Source organism: Alosa pseudoharengus, unplaced genomic scaffold (genome assembly GCF_046254945.1).
Source record: "Alosa pseudoharengus isolate Yale_2024_CS ecotype anadromous, Long Island Sound unplaced genomic scaffold, YU_APseudo_1.1 YU_APseudo_1.1_scf_17, whole genome shotgun sequence".
Lineage (NCBI taxonomy): Eukaryota > Metazoa > Chordata > Actinopteri > Clupeiformes > Clupeidae > Alosa > Alosa pseudoharengus.
In genome coordinates, this window is record NW_027468640.1 from 12,379,615 (window position 1) to 12,398,325 (window position 18,711).

Consider the following 18,711-nt stretch of genomic DNA (forward strand, 5'->3'; position numbering starts at 1 on the left):
ACCCGTTTTCTTGAACGTGAGCCCATCACTATGTGTCTATTTTTAGAAACGGTCTAAAAATAATTCACGCCACCTTAATATGGGGTGTCTTATGAAAACGTTGTGCGCGTCTTAAGAAGCAGTAAGCACATGCCTATGCCTGACGCCACATACGCAGCCAGAAATCAAAGAGCTAATTTTAACTCTGCGCGCCACCGTTTCATTCACAAATTCCCTGGTAGATTCGCTTATCTAAAACACCACGATGTTGGCTCCTAAGGACTCCGTAACGTCGATAACAACATAAAGCTATACTGGCGGGTAATTTTGATACATTTGTATAGATTAATGCAATCAACAACCACTAACGTATAAGTATACCCAGAGCATATATCACCAAACAATACCTCAGTCATTGCGCTGCAGTGCCCCGTCTTCCCCCAAAGCGCAGTCCTCGACTACTAGACGTGAAGAAACAGACACAGCCGTATAGAGGGAAATAAGGAAGACAAAAAACGAAAACGTGAAATTACCAGATCACAGCAGTCCTGTCATCCGAGTGCGTCACGCCGATATAAAATTCTACAAATATGTTATATTCCTTGTGCAGAGTCCTTGCGAAAATCGCGCTCCTTCTTGGTTAGCATTGCTAATAATGTTGGCAGCCCGATGGCACTGCCTTGGCTGGTACTTCCCCCCCATTGGACCTACCGACGATTTTCCCCTCTGACGTCAAAAGTCTTCACTCTAGTCATGATCGAGTCTGTGAATCAGAGGTGCGGTGGTTGGAATATTAATAATAAATACGAATGCAAACAGCTGCGCGCTTCTCTGTTATAAACCAAGGAACAGACTTGAAAATGTAACGTTTGGTGACCATTGGCGCCTTGGATAGTTATTGTATCACACAGTCTGATTTCATAATCTGTTTCTTACTGTCTGTCAGTCTTTCTCAACCAGACTGTCTGTCTGTTGAAATTGTTACCAGCACCTTTGAAATCAAAACAATTCGTGAGGAAGTCACAGCTGATTGGATACTCCTCTGGTATGATGGATGGATAGGCTATAACTTGTAGTCCCCAATGCACCAATGTCACATTCATCTTCATTTGACAGTTTTGCCACCTGCTCTAATCATCGACTGAAAGAAGTGGGCGATGTTTAGTAAGCTAATGCTTCAGATTAATTTCCACTCTTAACGCATCGTGTTGCAGGGGCTGATGCTTGTCAATTACTGCTACATGCTTTAAATCCATGTTTTACGACCATGAGTAAAGCTCCCAGAATAATAATATTTAAATATGTTCTAAAATAATATCTAGATAAAAGGAAGTTTATTAAATATGCCAATTATTGCATTTAGTCAGTTAATTACCCTTGCCTGGGCCAGAGGAAGTAAGATGTAACACGCTGGCATAACCATAGATGTATGATTGTAATTAAATACCAGCCTAATGAACTTAGTCTGCCTCCAGCTGGTGAATGTGGGAGGGTGTCAGGTCTAAAGAAAACTCTCTGAGAAGAAAAAAAACATCCACTGCGATTTTCCTTTTCTTATCCTTTACCAATATAAGTGACAAGTGAGAAATGTTGGAAAAAATGTGAGAAATCTTGATTATTATAAACATCTCTGTAAAATGAAATTATGCAGCTTTGGTTGAACCGCATGATAACACCCAAGTGTATTCGCTCTTTACTTAAGACTGATAAAGGTAACCATTCTACTCTTTGGTGAGATACTAAAAGAAGCATCGTCACAGTGTGTGTGTGTGTGTGTGTTACCTTCCTTCTCTTCCTCCAGAGGCTGATCTTATGAAGGAGAACCAGGGGAGCCTGATTTGAATAGCGATGAGAGCCGGTTCCCCACTGGCTGCCAGTTTTGCAGAGCGGCTCACCCCTGTTCATTCATGAAGGAGTCCACCAATCCCGGCCAGCCTACAGCCCCCCATTCATCTTTACCGCTCAGCATGCTGGGTAAGCAATTACATCACCCAGCACAGCAGCCTTTTCACATGCATGGCTGAGAAATATATGTGTGTGTGTGTGTGTGTGTGTGTGTGTGTGTCTGTGCTTTTTTTTTGTCTGTCCATGTCCAGATACTGTAAGATGACAGTAGTGCATGCATTTGTTGTGAGCCACAAACACTCACTAACAAGCACACACACGCACAACACACACACACACGCACAACACACTCACATGTTATATCCACACACTACACAACCCACTGCTGGTCTAGCTGTGTCAGTATTGGTATCCCCCGGTGCAATATAGTCAAACATACTGACCTAGTCATGTACATTACAGACTGCCAACAGTCAATAAATGATGTGTATATTTCAGTTAGTATTACAAAGCTACAAATGTAGGTGAATAGCAATTGTCCTTGCGCTTTTCCAGATGAACATCTCAATAACCAGTCTGGTTGTAACTATTGCTTTGAAACAGGTTGGCTGTGTAGTTATTGATGAATGCATAAATTGCCAGCAATGCTCTGTTGAGCCAGAAGGACTATTACCAAATTCCCATCCACTCTGCAGATCCTGCTGACACTGTCCGAAAGGAGGAACTCTTCAGTCAGCAGATGTGTGTGTGTGCGTGTGTGTGTGTGTGTGTGTGTGTGTGTGTGTGTGTGTGTGTGCGTGTGTGTGTTTGTGTTTCTGTGTCTGTCTATCTGCCTGTCTCATGTGTATGTGTGTATGCCTTTGTTGGTGTGTGTGTGTGTTTGTGAGTACATTTCTGTATGCATGCATTCCAGTGCATGTTCTGGTGATCCCGTGGATGCTCAAACGTAAGCGTGTGTGCGCATAGTTGTGTAAGCCTCTCTCCCTCTCCCTCCCTCTCTCTTTCTCTCTCTCTCCCTCTCTCTATCTCTCCCTCTCTCTGCAGACTGTAGCTCTCAGCCTATTTGTGTTCACCACACTCACTGGCTGTGAAAATCGTAGCCGTGGACAGAAAGAGGTCACCTAGCAAAGTACCAGACGTCACACTCCACAAACCCTTTCCTTCCATCCTTCCTGCTCTCCTGTCCTCCCTCTTCATCCTCCTCTCCCTCTTTCCCTCTCCTCCCTCTTCATCCTCCTCTCCCTCTTTCCCTCTTCTCCTCTCATCCCTCCTTCCTCTCCTCCCTCCTTCCCTCTCCTCCCTTTTCATCCTCCTCTTCTTCCTTTCCCCTCCTTCTCTCTCTTTCATCTTCTCCTCCTCTCCTTCCATTCACCTCCTCCCTCTTCTCCTTTCCTCCCTCCTTCTCCTCCCTCTTCTCCTCTCCTTCCTTTTCATCCTCCTCTCCTCCCTCTTTCCCTCTCCTTCCTCTTCTCCTCTCCTCCCTCTTCATCCTCCTCTCCTTCCTTTCCCCTCCTCCCTCTTCTCATCTCCTCCCTCTTTCCCTCTCCTTCCTCTTCATCCTCCTCTCCTTCCTTTTCTCCTCTGCTCCCTCTTCTCTTCTCTCCTTCCTCTTCTCCTCCCTCTTCTCCCCTCCTCCCTCTTCTCCTCCCTCTTCTCCCCTCCTCCCTCTTTCCCTCTCCTTCCTTTCCCCTCCTCTTCTCTTCTCCCCTCCTCCCTCTTTCCCCTCCTTCCTCTTCTCCTTCCTCCTCTCCTCTCCTCTGCTCCCTCTTCTCTTCTCCTCCCTCTTCTCCCCTCCTCCCTCTTCTCTTCTCCTCTCCTTCCTCTTCTCCCCTCCTCCCTCTTCTCTTCTCCTCTCCTTCCTCTTCATCCTCCTCTTCTTCCTTTCCCCTCCTCCCTCTTCTCTTCTCCTTCCTCTTCTCCTCCCTCCTTCCCTCTCCTCACTTTTCTTCTCATCTCCATTCCCCCTTCTCCTCTTGTCTCTTGTTTCCCCTCTCTTCTTTTCTCCTCCTCCTCTTATCTTCTCTTTTTACTGTAATTCCCTTCACCTCCCTCCCCCCTCTCTCTGCATCCTTTTCTCCCTCTCCCCTTCCTCATTTATTGCCCTATGCCCTTCACTCTCAATTCAATTCAATTCAAGGTCGCTTTATTAGCATGACTGTAGGTACAGTGCTGCCAAAGCACAAGAAATACAGCATAATATTTTTTTTTACAGTAACAATTAGAACATTGACAGCATCTCTCTCTCTCTCTGTGTGTGTGTCTCTCTCTGTCTCTTTCTCTCTCTATCTCTCTCTCTTTCACCATGCATATCATCACTCTTTACTCTGTCTCTTTCTCTCTCTATCTCTCTCTCTTTCACCATGCATATCATCACTCTTTACTCTGTCTCTTTCTCTCTCTATCTCTTTCTCTTTCACCATGCATATCATCACTCTTTACTCTGTCTCTTTCTCTCTCTATCTCTCTCTCTTTCACCATGCATATCATCACTCTTTACTAAGCTAATCCTTCTTTTTGATTACTCTCCTCAGAAAGCTTTTCACTTCTATTGAGGCGTATTATAAAGATGTATTATAAATCAGCATATAACCCTAAGTGGTAACACAAATCACATCAACCACCATCATCATGATCATCATCACCATCATCATCATCATCATCATCATCATCATCATCATTCCCTTTACTATGTTTCTAATCACTGGGCGTGGCTGCATTTGGTTTTAGAATGTGTCTTGGTTGCTCCGAGCGCAAGCGGTCAGCTGAGTCACACATCACATGTATCCGCTGCGTGCAGCTAGAGACGTTGCTGACCACTTGTGTTAAGATTCCGTTACTGTCAACATCACAGTTGTTAGAACTCCCATCGTACAGGATGCATTAGAAGGCCTTAGCATTTACACTGTAAAAGACATGTGGTCAAATGCCTCTCAGACCACCTCCGCGAGTGGTTTGAGTGATTGGATCACGATGCATTTTTGTTGATTGTTTACACTTCTAATGCACAAAGAACAGACAACTTGGGATTGGATCACAATGCGTTTTTGTTGATTATTTACATTTCTACTGTATAAAGAACAGACAACTTGGGGTTGGATCACCCCAGGACACATTTTAAAAACAAACGTAAACAGGGTCACTGTGACAACCATCTCAATATGACCGACACATTTCATTTCCAATCCACAGTATCTATGGTGCTCTCAGTAGGCACGCATCCTACCGGATACAAATCTAAATCTTCGATTCAAATTCAAATCTTTTATTCAAAATGTCCTTACAGTACAAGCATGACCTTCATCATCATTATAATCATCATCATCATTACAATCTTCATCTTCATCATCATAATTATATTCCTTGCCATTGTGACCACCATCTCCAGCATGACCAATGAGACACATTTCATGTCCAATCAGCAGTGGTATTTATGGAGCTGTAACACTTGACAAGTGAGCACGCACGCACGCACGCGCGCACACACACACACACACACACACACACACACACACACACACACACAGGATGCAGTGCATTATGACCTCATTGGGTCTGACGGCGGGCCCTGTGATGATGATTGGGGGATAATGAAAGACAACTAGCGCTAAATGATTGGGAGATTGATGCCATGGTATCGACAGAACAGAACGGAACGGAATAGAAAAGAATAGAACAGGACGGGATGGAACAGTACAGGCAGCGTGTAGGAGGAGGTGGAGAGGGAGGGGGAGGAGAGAGAGGAGGAGGCAGCTTCAATTGTGCGTGAAATGTCATTCTCTTTCTCTCTCTCTCTCTCTCTCTCACACACGCACACACACAGTCACACTCAGAGGTGGAAACACAAATGAACAAATCCATACACTCCGAGAAACATACATCTGCAGAGAAAGGTACAATTTGAGTGGACACACACACACACACACACACACACACACACACACACACACACACAAGCCCACACAGAACACACTGATCTTTTAAAGCTAAGCTTTGCCAGTCACAAACAGGCAGGATTTCAGATGTGAGCCAGCCTCACATACTGACATGCACAGCGCTGCCATCTTCCTCCCTCTGTGCTGCTTCCATAACATTACAGCCCCTCCACCAGCCCTCCCTCAGAGAGAAGACACTGTGGAAATAGAACAGAATAGAATAGAATAGAAATAGAAATAGAAATAGAATAGAAATAGAATAGAATATAATAGAACAGAATAGAGTGGAATAGAAATAGACCAGAATATAATAGAACAGAATTTAATAGAATAGAATAGAACAGAATAGAAATAGAACAGAAATGAATAGAATAGAATAAAATAGATTATACAATTGGGTTCTATGGAACTATGGAACTGATTGATATTCCATGAGCTGGGATATCCCTGGATATTTCAACACAACACAATTAATCGACACAATTAATTTAATTAAATTAAAGTTTGCATAATTTTAAAAAGCAAGTACCCGTGGCAATTGCAATTGGAAAGAAAAAGGAGATAGATTTCCCTAAAATAACTTTTGAGTTAATATATGAAATGTCAGATGACGAGGACGAACAGACAGTCAAGCGGGAGGAGAGCCGGTATGAAAGCAACACCATTAAGCAAACGTCATGTGCAGCTAACTGTTTTAACACCTGGCTATCTGAAAAACATCGCCAAATCCGTTTTCGGCGCAATACTGCAGGATTTTTATGCCACCAAAGGGGAGCTATATGGGATCAGTAGGCCCAGCTATGCTGGACTTCGGGCAGGACCAGGGACGGATCATGGATTGTGCCAAGTGTTTACGTGCACAGGGGCCCTCAGCCAATGGGGGCCCTCGGATTTAAAAAAAAAAATTGCCATGAATTTAGACTAGATTATGCCCAGTGCTTCTGTCTAATAATAATTAATTTGCGGCACAACTGAATGGTATTATGGAACCGCGGACCGAAAGAAAAATAAACTAAATGTTTTCCTGATCAATAAATACTTCTTAATTCACAAAATATAGAGGCATAACATTAGGTGGAAGTGGTAGGCTATGAGTGCTCATTCAATGTATATGCGTGTTTGCGAAAGTGAAACGGATCCACTCGAAAACAGCATAGCGATTGGATAGCCTAATAAATCGCGACTTGTTGTAGGCCTAACAGTGGCTTATATCGTAGCAAATAGCCTATGGCGATGCCGATGACAGATAGGCCTACACTTATTTCGCTCGTCTCGCTAGAGTGAGCGCATAATGTGGGCTGTTGCGCAAAGAAATTAATTAGGGAGATGATCTGCATCTCCATTTACCAAACGCTATAGTTTTGCTAACATCTCCACTGTTAACGTGAAATATGTCTCCATGGAAGGTAGTGTCAAGCAGCAGTGAAGTGAAAACCTTATCATGCAGGTAGCCAATGTTCACGTCACCTGAGTCAGACAGAAAACGGGCCCTGCTTGCTCTGTTAAAGTTTGTATGCCCCTTCCAAACTGCGTTAAAAGCGTAGGCTATATTTAACAGCCAGAATTTCGAAATGTTCCTGGTGGAGACACCCCCGAACCCCCGTAATATGATCAGCACCACCTCTCACAAAATACTATCAACGTCCCTGCTACCGGTCCGTCAGAAATATGACAACTGTTGTCCGGTCCGTTTAGTGAAAATGTTTGCTGTAGACTGTTTGGCCAGCAAAGGGAGATTACAGCCTAATAATAAAAACAGCTGCTGGAATTCATTTCTGTGTGGGCATGAGTTATAATATATGAAATAATGTACTACATTTTCATTGTGTGAAATTGTGCACCAGCCTGCACAGCAACAGCAAAGAGAGAAGCGCTGGCTGCACGTCACTTGCACGCGCATGCGCAAACGCGCCCGCGCGCGTCGCGGTCAGGGGGAGGGGGGGCCTTTTTTGATATTGTGCACAGGGGCCCATATTTGTTTAATCCGTCCCTGGGCAGGACTCAATCATTCACTCAACCCATTTCAAAACAGGATGATATCGGCTGTCCTTATTTCAGAATGTCTTTCATGTCGAAGACACGAAAAACAACAAAGACCCGTTGGAGAGGGATCTGGATTTGTTGGAATGAATTGTTGTATAAAAGCAATATAGCACTCGTGATCGTGGGATTGGTAATGGATATTCCCATGGCTGTTGTTGCCTGTGCCTCCGGCCTCGTGGCTATGACCGAACAACACCCATGGGAATATCCATTACCAATCCCACTCTCACCAATGCTATACTGCTTAAATAGAATAGAAATTGAAAATAAATAGAAATATAGCTCCTAAGAAAAAAAAGATGCAGAAAAAAGATGCAGAGCACTCTTTCTCTTCCTCACATATACATCACATACATAACTGTTTAGGATCGTTCAGTTATATATCGCTGATGTTTTTTGTTTGTTTGTTTGTCACTAACCAACTGCTAAAAGTATGCGCAGTGTAGCCTACATGGCTATTTTGCTCAGTGCACTTGAATGGTTATGGTGTAGAACATACAAAGAGTCAAACAGACAAAGAGAGCAAGACAGAGAGAGAAAGAGCGAGAGTGTGTGACCTTTGTGGCAAAGTTTACTCAACGTGTTATGAAAGGGCTTCTCCGCAAGATGACTGAAGTGAAGATCATTTATTTTCTTCCATACCTCCTCCCCCTCAACTCCCTCTTCTCCATGGAGGACACTGTATAGATAGATAGATAGATAGATAGATAGATAGATAGATAGATAGATATCAGGCACACCGATATACAGAAAGTATATATAACTGTGCATGTAGTCCTGTGCAAAAGTGTAAGGCTGCTATTAGATCTGTGGTTTTGGCAATGTTATAATGACCACACATGATTATTTCTCCTTCTCATTATTTCAGACATACACAGAAAAGGTGATACATTCCTTGTGCTATAGCATAGTGGTCAATCAACTACCAAGTGGCCTATCTAAAATTACACAACAGGATGAGACATACAATAATAATACATACAATTGGTTGCCGGTTGTCCCAAAACAATGTGCCAACGAAATGTGCTACCAGTAACTTGTACGCCCTGCTAAAGAACCATAGCAACAAGAACAACATTATCAACAAAGCAGACGTTATGATCAACAGCATCCCCCAACAGAGCCACCTTCGTGAGCATGTCACAGAGGTTTTCACGCAGACACCTCCCTCCATCAGCATGTTGTTGAAGTACAGTAGGCCCACAGCACCTCCAGAAGGCTCAACAGCGGTGTCTGGCACCCAGACCCACCCCCGTCCACAATCGTAATAGGTTGGAACACGTTACAAACAGATACTCTACATTACAATTACATACAATTGCAGAAACACAGCAACGCGATTTCAATTCGGGTAATAAAGAAAGTAAACTTTTTTGGCTTTTGAAAAGACAATTGGCTTGCCTTTTCAGAACCCTCAGTCTCAGACAATTCTTTTCCATCTCTTTTAAGTCATTGTCCTTGAAAACCAATATCTAACAGAAGTGTTGTGGCTGACTGCTACAAAGCCTCTAGCACCTATCTCCACTGTGTGAAGCTAGTGACACGAATGAAAAAAAAACAATATGGCCGCCACATGTAGATTTTTCAACATAAAAGTCTTTACCCAAACCAGTATATGTAACCAAAAATATTGGTTTGTTAAGGACTTTTATGTTGAAAAATGTATGCATAGCGGCCATCTTTTTGCTTTTCAGCTAGTGTCGCTAGGTTCATACTGCTGTGGTTCAGTGGTTCACCAAAGCTTCATTTGCCCATCACTAGTTGTGTGTGCTTGCTAGTTCTGCATACATTAACTTCTTCCTTCCAAGGGCTTCCTCCATCACAGGTTCAAAGTAAATACCGTAGTTAGCTTGATAAAGTAGGCCATGCGCTCACACTCAGAATACCACACCATGTCTGGGCTCAAAGATGTCACAACAATACACTATGGAACTTGCAATTGCCTTCTGGCATCCATCAAGAGTTTCCAATCCCGTGCTTTGCCACACCCACCCACCTTCCTGCAGAGTTAACCTCAGCCAATGTCTTTTTAGGCAAGTCACTCTACTCGGCGGCCATATTGCAACACATTTTGGGTACTTATCGGGCATCTATTCTGGGCCGAACTGTGCTATGCGTGCGCAAGGCTTCACAATACCAACCTTGCTCGAACACACTCTCTCAGTCACACACACAGACACAGACACACACACACAGATACACACACACACACACACACACACACACACACAGATACACACACACACACACACAGTCCAACGAATCAAGTACATTAGCTTGGCATTGTGGCAAGGTGTCCGTCTCACTGTCCCTCATGCCATGGCAGGCTGCAACGTATTTTGCAGCCAACGGAGCAGTCAGTCCTTCTCCTAGCTGGTTAGCCAAAATTGGGAATTTTGTCTGAGAATAGTAGACTAATATCCTTTTCTAATTCCTAATAGTGGGCAAATATCCTGCTCAAACTTTGGACAATGTAGGAGAAAGTGCCTCTCTGTCTGAACATCACTCTGTGTGTGTGTGTGTGCCACTTCTGCTTGTGGCCCAAACAACTCAGCCTCATCACTGCCTCATGACCAAACAGTTGTTGACCTTTGAACCACAGTCTTTGGCCCATGGGCACAGAAAAACTACAGCAGCTCACCCTGTCTACTCATCTCTCCACTGAGCCCAACACACCCTGAACCCCTCCACAGCTTACGGACATGCAGAGAGAGAGAGCGAGAGATAGAGAGAGAGAGAGAGACCCACAGCCCCAAATCACCCTCTCAAACTGACCCCACCAAAACACTTCATGGCTGCGGGTCCTGTCCAACACCTCGGATGAGACTCCCACTGCAGTGTCTGGAGACGGCAACCATCAGTCAAATTTTTTTTTTTTTTTTCAATTTACTTTTTTTTTTTTTTTCAATTTACTTTTTTTTTTTTTTAAAGGGAGGTGCAATACACACAATGGTGTCTCCCCTCAGGTTACCCCTAAATGGTGTTTACACTTGTAACAGAGAGAGCAGAGGGATAGAGAGAGAGAGAGAGAGAGAGAGAGAGAGAGAGAGAGAGAGAGAGAGACACACACACACATACACATTGGGCTTTCGAGTGTGAGTGGGCGAGTGTGTGTAGTCCAATGGTTTAACCGCCAGCCACACTCAACCACACTGGCCTGTCATGTGGCATTAGGCTCTGCTGAAACAGGGAGGCAGGGGGCATAAGAATAGCCTGCCGTCCGCCCCCCTCATCTTCCACCCCAGCCCTGCAGTATTTTGGGAAATGGTTTGAAGTTAAAAGGGTTGGACAAGGTGTGTGTGTGTGTATTGGTGTGTTGACATAGAGAGAGAGAGAGAGAGAGAGAGAGGAGCAGTGACAAAGAGAGTCTGTGTGTGTGTGTGTCTGTTAGAGAGAGAGAGAGATGGAGAGAGAGAGAGAGAGAGAGAGAGAGAAACGGGGCGAGACGAGATGAGGTGAGCCTCGATGGGCATCGTGAGGGGATGAAAGAGACATATGAAAAGACAGAGGTGGGGTAGAGGCCAGACAAGATGAGAGACGGTGTCGTCCAGTCAGTCCTGATCACATCTCATGGGTCAGGACCTTACACACTCCAGCTCTGAGTTGCGCAACAGCAGGGCATCCAGGAATGACACTTCATCAACCCGCATATGCCATAAAAAGGTTCCTTGTGGTGCTCATAGTTCAGGAATGACTCCATCAACCTGCATATGCCATAAAAAGGTTCTTCATGGTTCTCATAGTTCACAAAATAGGTTCTTAAAGGTCCTTGTAATATACTCCATGAAAAGTTCCAATGTTTATGTGTAAAGGGGGCCATACAAACAATACAGGGAGAGCAGAAGTCAACCTCTAAAAAGAGGCTTTCAAACACTAACAAGAGTCATGAGTGAGACTTGTCAACAGCCCCAAGGCTTTTAATAAACCAGACATTCACTTCAAGCGAAGGTGACGGGCTGCAGATGTGTGCAACCTAAGAGGAAAAAAGGGGGGGGGGGTTCTTTGTTCTTGTATTTTTCATCTTTGGAGTTGGTTTCCATATCAGCAATGGTGTTTCTGAGAAAAGAAAAACATTATTATAACATTATTGCAGGCACTGGGAGAGGTTAATGCCTGCTAGAGAGACCACTTACTGTTTCACAGCCGCTACAGCTGGTTTCAAAATGGACCCTGGCACAGGCACATAACCCTCTTCTGTTTTTTCATACATTTAGCTGGCGCTTGTATCCAAAGTGACTTACAGATAGCAATTGCAGGGCCAGACTCCCAGGAGCAGCTCAAGGTTAAGTGTCTTGCTCAAGGGCACAACGGCGGCAGCCAGGAATCAAACCCATGACTTTTTGTGACGACTGCACGCCAGCTAAGTTCCTTAGTTCCTACACCACCGCTTCTAGTGCAGGTGAGTGCATGCCAGCTAAGTTCCTTAGTCACTACATTACCACTGCTTCTAGTGCAGGTGAGTGCATGCCAGCTAAGTTCCTTAGTCACTACATTACCACTGCTTCTAGTGCAGGTGAGTGCACGCTAGCTAAGTTCCTTAGTCACTACATTACCACTGCTTCTAGTGCAGGTGAGTGCACGCTAGCTAAGTTCCTTAGTCACTACATTACCACTGCTTCTAGTGCAGGTGAGTGCACGCTAGCTAATTTCCTTAGTCACTACATTACCACTGCTTCTAGTGCAGGTGACTGCACGCTAGCTAATTTCCTTAGTCACTACATTACCACTGCTTCTAGTGCAGGTGAGTGCATGCCAGCTAAGTTCCTTAGTCACTACATTACCACCGCTTCTAGTGCAGGTGAGACCCATACCTGTTCCACTGGAGAGGTATTACATTTCCCACAAACCAAAACTATACACGCAGTATGCGTTATGGACAACCTTGCTCTGTTCACCTGCTTGGTGTCTTATACCCTCCTACTGTGGGTGGAGTTAGTCGGGAGTGATAATGTGCAATAATGCGGCAGTGGTAGCTACTTCAGTCTTTTCACCTGATCCACTAGCAGAAACTCTCTGCTTACAGGCGCCCCCTGTCCCACTATGAAGTGTTATGCAGAATAATGATACTGTAAAAGCCAAAATATAGGAAAAGGATTTTGGTATGATTATTTTGCATTTCTATAATTATTTAGATTGCTTATATGACAGTTTAATTGAACTGAAGATAATATATTTAAATTTAGCTTAAAGCTGATTTTCTATTGGCTAGTGTAATTTGCTGTTTTGCGCATATAAAAAACACTGAATGTGCCATGCGCGTGTTTAGAGTTAGACATGTGTGCTGTATGGAAGGAAACAGCTTTTTGACCGTCATCCGTCATCCTTTTGTCCTTGTCATGCTGAACTTACCAGACAGTAATGAAGAATGTTTTAAAGAACAGTAATAGTCATCATTTAATAATCCTGTACACTGAAAAGAGTGATCTGAAGATTGTCGACTGAATAAACAGCATCAACGGCCAACTGAGTGTCGTGAGTAAGCTATGGAATGAATGAGGTGGATAATGGTAGAAATGACATATGGATACGAGTCAAAAAAACTTTAATATGGCACACATGCAGAGGTGGTACAATTAATAGTTGTAAGAAAATACTAAAACGAAATTTGCCACTACAGATACAAAGGGACAAAAACATCTTGCAAATAACATAAACATAAACAATTTCTAACATACACATAAACAGTGTAATACATCTTTGTGTACATATTATGTACTATTTGCCCACAAAATAAACAAATATAAACACCTATAACTGCCGTTATAGGCTACATGGCTTATTGGTTTTAGCATGTGAGTTTACAGTGCTAGGCTGCTAGCACATAAAGATATCAGTCTACTGACTGACCGACTAAGTTTCGTTTGTCCTTTTAACCTTTTAATAGCAGCCTCTGCTGCCCGGTAACAATGAAGATATTTTAACCAGTGCGTTTAATAATGGATTACTGAATATTAATCACTATCAATATGAATAATAACATCTAATCATTTCAATAGTAATTGGTGTAATGTAGATACAATTGAAACGAATAATGCGTTGACATACAGACATTGTCATTCATTCTTCACCACATACAAGAGTTTTTGTTCCCCTCTAAGATCATAAGTGCCTTTTTCTGACAGTGATGTTCTCATGGCAACTGGCCATGCTGCTATTTCAGTCGCTTTAGGAAGTGATGCCATGGTCTATTATTTTAATGATATTGTGACATCTTTGTGCAGAAAACACTGTTTTCATACTGAGGGACAGCATACACACTCCTACGCAGATATACATTGCTCTCTTAGAGATGACAGACATTTCAGACAGACTACTGTATGTGTGAGTGTCTGTGTGTTCACTATGGTCTCTCTCTCTCTCTCTCTCTCTCTCTCTCTCTCTCTCTCTCTCTGTCTCTCTCTCTGTTCACTATGGTGTGCAGATAATGTGTGTGGTGGGCGTCTGACGTTTGCCTCCGGGAAGACTGTCAAGCACAGATAACCGCCGCTGTCTTGTCTGTCTCTGCGGGAGCCCGCATTGCGCGTCCCCGCCGGAATTGCAATGCTCTGCAGTGATTCACAGTGTCGATTCTTACCAGGAGAGGAGACTGGTGGGATACAAGTGGATTAGCCCAAGTCTGGATAAAAAATTAAAAAGAGCTGTTAATTACCGTCACCATCAGATACAAATTGGATTGGACGAGTTTTGTACTTTTTGTTATGAATCATTGAAATTATGCTAAAACTCAAGAGTTGCGCGTGACCTTGAAGACAGCTCTACAGTAAACAAATGATCTAAAAACGCCATATCAGAGATTCAACGTTGTTTAGTTAGACATATTTCCAAGCACAACAAAATACACATCGGTTATCCACAAAATGTGGTCGATACATAGATTACACACAGTAGGCTATAATTGGTTTGGTTGCGCTTCCATTGGGGGGCAGCAACGCGCCGCACGGTAAAGCCATTCTGAAGCATCATTTGTCCTTGTATGGTCAACCGACTGAAGATGATAATATTGCCGTAATTAACGGTGATATATGAAATAACAAACCGAAGACCCAATGGATACAAAGTTTCAGGCAAAGCATGGATTTTTCGATAATTGTGCAATTGGGTATATTGGCATAGATTGTATAGTAAATCCAACACTTATTATACAAAACCGGTGATGAGAAATAAACTGGATATGTTGAGGCGCTTAGGGAAAGGCCCATGAAGACGAATCCATGTTACAACCTCGTGCTTTATCATAATGGGATAAGTTGAAAAGCGCCACACAAAATGTCCAGGAAGTCCCCTGCATTTTTTCTTAGACGTCGGGCTAGTTGAAACATTGATTAAGTGTCTTGGGAATTTACCATGGGGCATACCCAGTTACTGCTGACTTCACACTTGAGCCTAGGCACAATCTGGACTTTTCACTGACAGACAGGCTATTGTTTGATCACGTGGTATTTAAGTTTCTCTGTGATTCATATACTGTATAGTCGTAGGTGTTGTAACCTCTTAATTAACCTACCACTTCCGCAAATGTCATAGACCTTAATGACAATAAAAGCAATCCTACAAAACAATACACAGTATTGATGTAGCTGCGTGATACGAATAACAGACTATTTGTCATACACTGCAAGATGAATGCTAATGACAAAAAAGCTTAGATAAGCAGGTAACCTTGACAATCAAGAGGAGCGGATACTTAAAAATCATCTAGCAGCTTCCTCGCAATTTAGACTACCCCACTGCATTACACGCGTGTGTGGATTGTGCATGTGTTCGAGAGAGAGAGAGAGAGAGAGAGAGAGAGAGAGAGAGAGAGACGCTACCCCTCCCATCTGATTCAAATCCGATCCGATGCTATGCGTAAGCGTGTCTGCGAGAGAATCGGAGATTTGATAGTGTCCAGCCGCGCAGCAGCGCCAACCAGGGTAAAGCAACAAGACACTGGGACAGGACAGCAACGCAAAGCAAGCGAGCCCCCCTTCTAAGGTAAACAGAGACCCCCCAATTGTGCATGCGAAGTGGGCATCTGACAAATGTAATATCTCGACGGTTTAGTTTGTAGCCTACTAGTGTAGAATGTGTTACTCTCGAATCGCATCTGTCAGTGGGCGCACAGCGATGGCCGCGCGCCACCGGGAAGCCACGAAACGAACGCGCGATCAAATGAATGAATGAACAAGTGAATGCATGGATGTGTGAATGAAAGAATGTACACCAAAAACCAGGCAGTGGTCAGGTCGTCATGGAACATATATGAAAAACACCATGTCACTATAACGCACTGGACACTGCCTGTTGTTTCATGATTTATTAGCGAGCTAGGCTGTTGCTGAGTCACAAAAAAACGAATTCGCTGCAACGTTCACATGACTCGGATTTAATTGTATATTTGTTTGTTTGTTTGTTTAACTGATTTGGCGATTGGATAATAGAATGGCAAGAACGTTGCCGAGCAGCCCACATGATAGCAACAGTAGGCTACACTCACCCGGCATCGAAGACACGCAAAGCCGTGCATTACAAACACTAGCTATAACAGGTAGTTAGTAGGCAATACGCTGACATCTGTATTGCATTAATTGGCGGATGGTTATCCAATCTGCACAAGCTTGCAGATTGATGTATTCTTCATAGGGACCTCAGATAGCATGACAAGGATCAATTTAGTCTTTACAATATTGGAAGAGTTTTTTTTTCATAACCACAAGCATCAAGAGAGTCTCTGGTGGTAAGCTCTGTAATGTGTTAGTTGTCAAGCATCTGGTGCTATAGGTTAAAGTAGCCTAGAAGTATCCCAAGTAGTCTAATCAGTCCAGAGATGTAATGAATATCGTATACATCCGTGTACATTTGGGTAATTAAAAAATATAGGCCTATCATAAATAGGCAGCATAAAGAATGTCATACCCTATAATTCAGATTCCATCCCAGCCTATATTCTGACCCACTAGGTCCAGCGTAGCGTACATCTGTCATGAAGTACAACAGGTTGTCTAGGCCTATGTGTTTTTTTTTATTTATCTGACGTCTCCCGCAGTGTTGTCGTCCTTCAACTTTGCCCTCTTTGAAACTTTGTTTGGTTTAAATATTTTACTGTGTGCAATAAACAAGTAGTGACACACCACACCACACCGCATCACTGCTTCAACAGTCAGTGTAAAGGGGAACTGATAACAGTGATTTTGAAGGCGTCCTACGCTACGTGGCCTCCGCACGCAGCAGAAAAGTGAGCAGAAAGCGGCCATCTTCATTGAGTGTATGAAGACTTTGTTTTGTGCATGTTTTCAGAGTGATTGATCGACTGAGGGGAGAGTCCGCGTGGGTCACAGTAGCGTCATCTTACCGGAGACCATGGCTTCGAAGCTAAACCCCAACGTCCTGTACGTCCGAGAGCCTCGCGACTCCCTGTCCTCTCCGGACTCCGACCGGCTCACTCACGCGGAGGCCGGTGACGAGTCGTCGGACAGCGATGGGGAACCCGAAGAGACATCACACAAGCTCATTCGTAAAGTGTCAACCTCGGGTCAGATTCGGGCAAAGGTAAGGGACGAATCGACGAAGAGCAGTGCTCATTCAGTTGCACCGACCACTACCGCTGCTTACCTCTCTTCAGAAGCTTCCTGACACTCTCTCACTCACACACACACACACACACACACACGATGTCATTTTGGACCATCTTTCAGTTGAAGTGCTTTATGCAGGCTTTCTTCGGTTCCCCTGTGCTGTGTGCCGCGGATGAATGTTGGACACAGAAACGTTGCTCACAAACGCGAAAATATTACGGAAGCGGCGCTGTGTTTGACATGGCCATGCCAGGCAGCCTGTACAGACCATTCCGGATATTTGGTATTGATCATGGGTTTAAAATAGCGACATGCTGCCTGTAATATGGCAATGCCATTTGGCAATTCAATGCCCTTTGAGTCTATATCATTTTTTTTTTGTTCCTGGTAAAGAAATAAAGCCAGGCGTGTATGTGTGTGTGTGTGTGTGTGTGTGTGTGTGTGTGTTTGTGTGTGTGTGTGTGAGAGAGAGAGGGAGAGAGAGAGCGAGAGAGGGAGAGAGATAGAGAGAAAGAACAAATGAGTGTGTGTGTGTGTGTGTGTGTGTGTGTGTGAGAGAGAGAGAGAGAGAAAGAGAGTATATTTGCCTTTATGTGTTTTTTGATTGATGTTTCTCTGTTTCACTGCAGCACAAATAGCTTTTAAACGATTTTACTGCCGAATTCCACCGCACTGTAGCTGCCACTGGTGTTGTGTAGTCGTGTGTATTGCACTAGGAGCTGGAAGTGGTCCCTCCTCTGTGTGTTTTGAGACTGGCTATCAGGTCTGTGGCTCGGGTGTCCTGGATGTCTGCCCTAGTCTCTCTGATTACAGCCAAGATGTGGGCATCTAGGCTATTCTCTCCCATGCCTTCAGTCTCCTTCCCCCTTGCCTGGGTACCTGGTCCCCAGTAGGGCAGCCTATATCTTGTGTTCATCCTGTTGAACAAATCCCAAAGTAGCTTACGAGCAAACTGAGTTCTAATCTGAAAACTCTTTTTCATCCGAGGCTAAGTGAGCCGGCCTGTTTTAATTTAGTGGAAGTGGAATTTGGGATTTTTGATATTACATTTAAGTTCAGACTACTGTAATGCTTGTTAGTGTTTTTCACTTTCCCATGTGGGCTTTCCTTAACTCCCGTAGGCTTGCCTCTTTGAAAAGGGAGGTAAACTAATTTGCTTGTGCTGTGCACAACCTCCCATGGACTGTAGCGATGTGACGTGAAATTGTTTAAATGTCAGCTGACAAAATGTTAACCGCACAAACATTTCACAAGCACCTGCTACACTCTCTGATTGGTTGCCACTGTTTGTCTTTCTCCTGTCAGAATTTCCTTTGTTTGTTTTGCATCCAGTAATGGTTTTAGCAATTCAAATGAGA

The 18,711-nt window shown here is 43.7% G+C and overlaps 1 protein-coding gene across 3 annotated transcripts in view; it reads left to right on the top strand.

The window, feature by feature from the left end:
* The first annotated feature begins 15,671 nt into the window (after positions 1 to 15,671).
* LOC143127262 (diacylglycerol kinase delta) overlaps positions 15,672 to 18,711 on the top strand; it is a 77,571-nt gene continuing 74,531 nt past the window's right edge. For all 3 annotated transcript variants that reach the window (XM_076288632.1, XM_076288637.1, XM_076288636.1), the window contains exons 1-2: positions 15,672 to 15,773; positions 17,076 to 17,327. In XM_076288632.1, the coding sequence (XP_076144747.1) occupies positions 17,139 to 17,327 (189 nt within the window). In that variant the 5' untranslated portion in view covers positions 15,672 to 15,773; positions 17,076 to 17,138. The remainder of the gene's footprint in view (positions 15,774 to 17,075; positions 17,328 to 18,711) is intronic.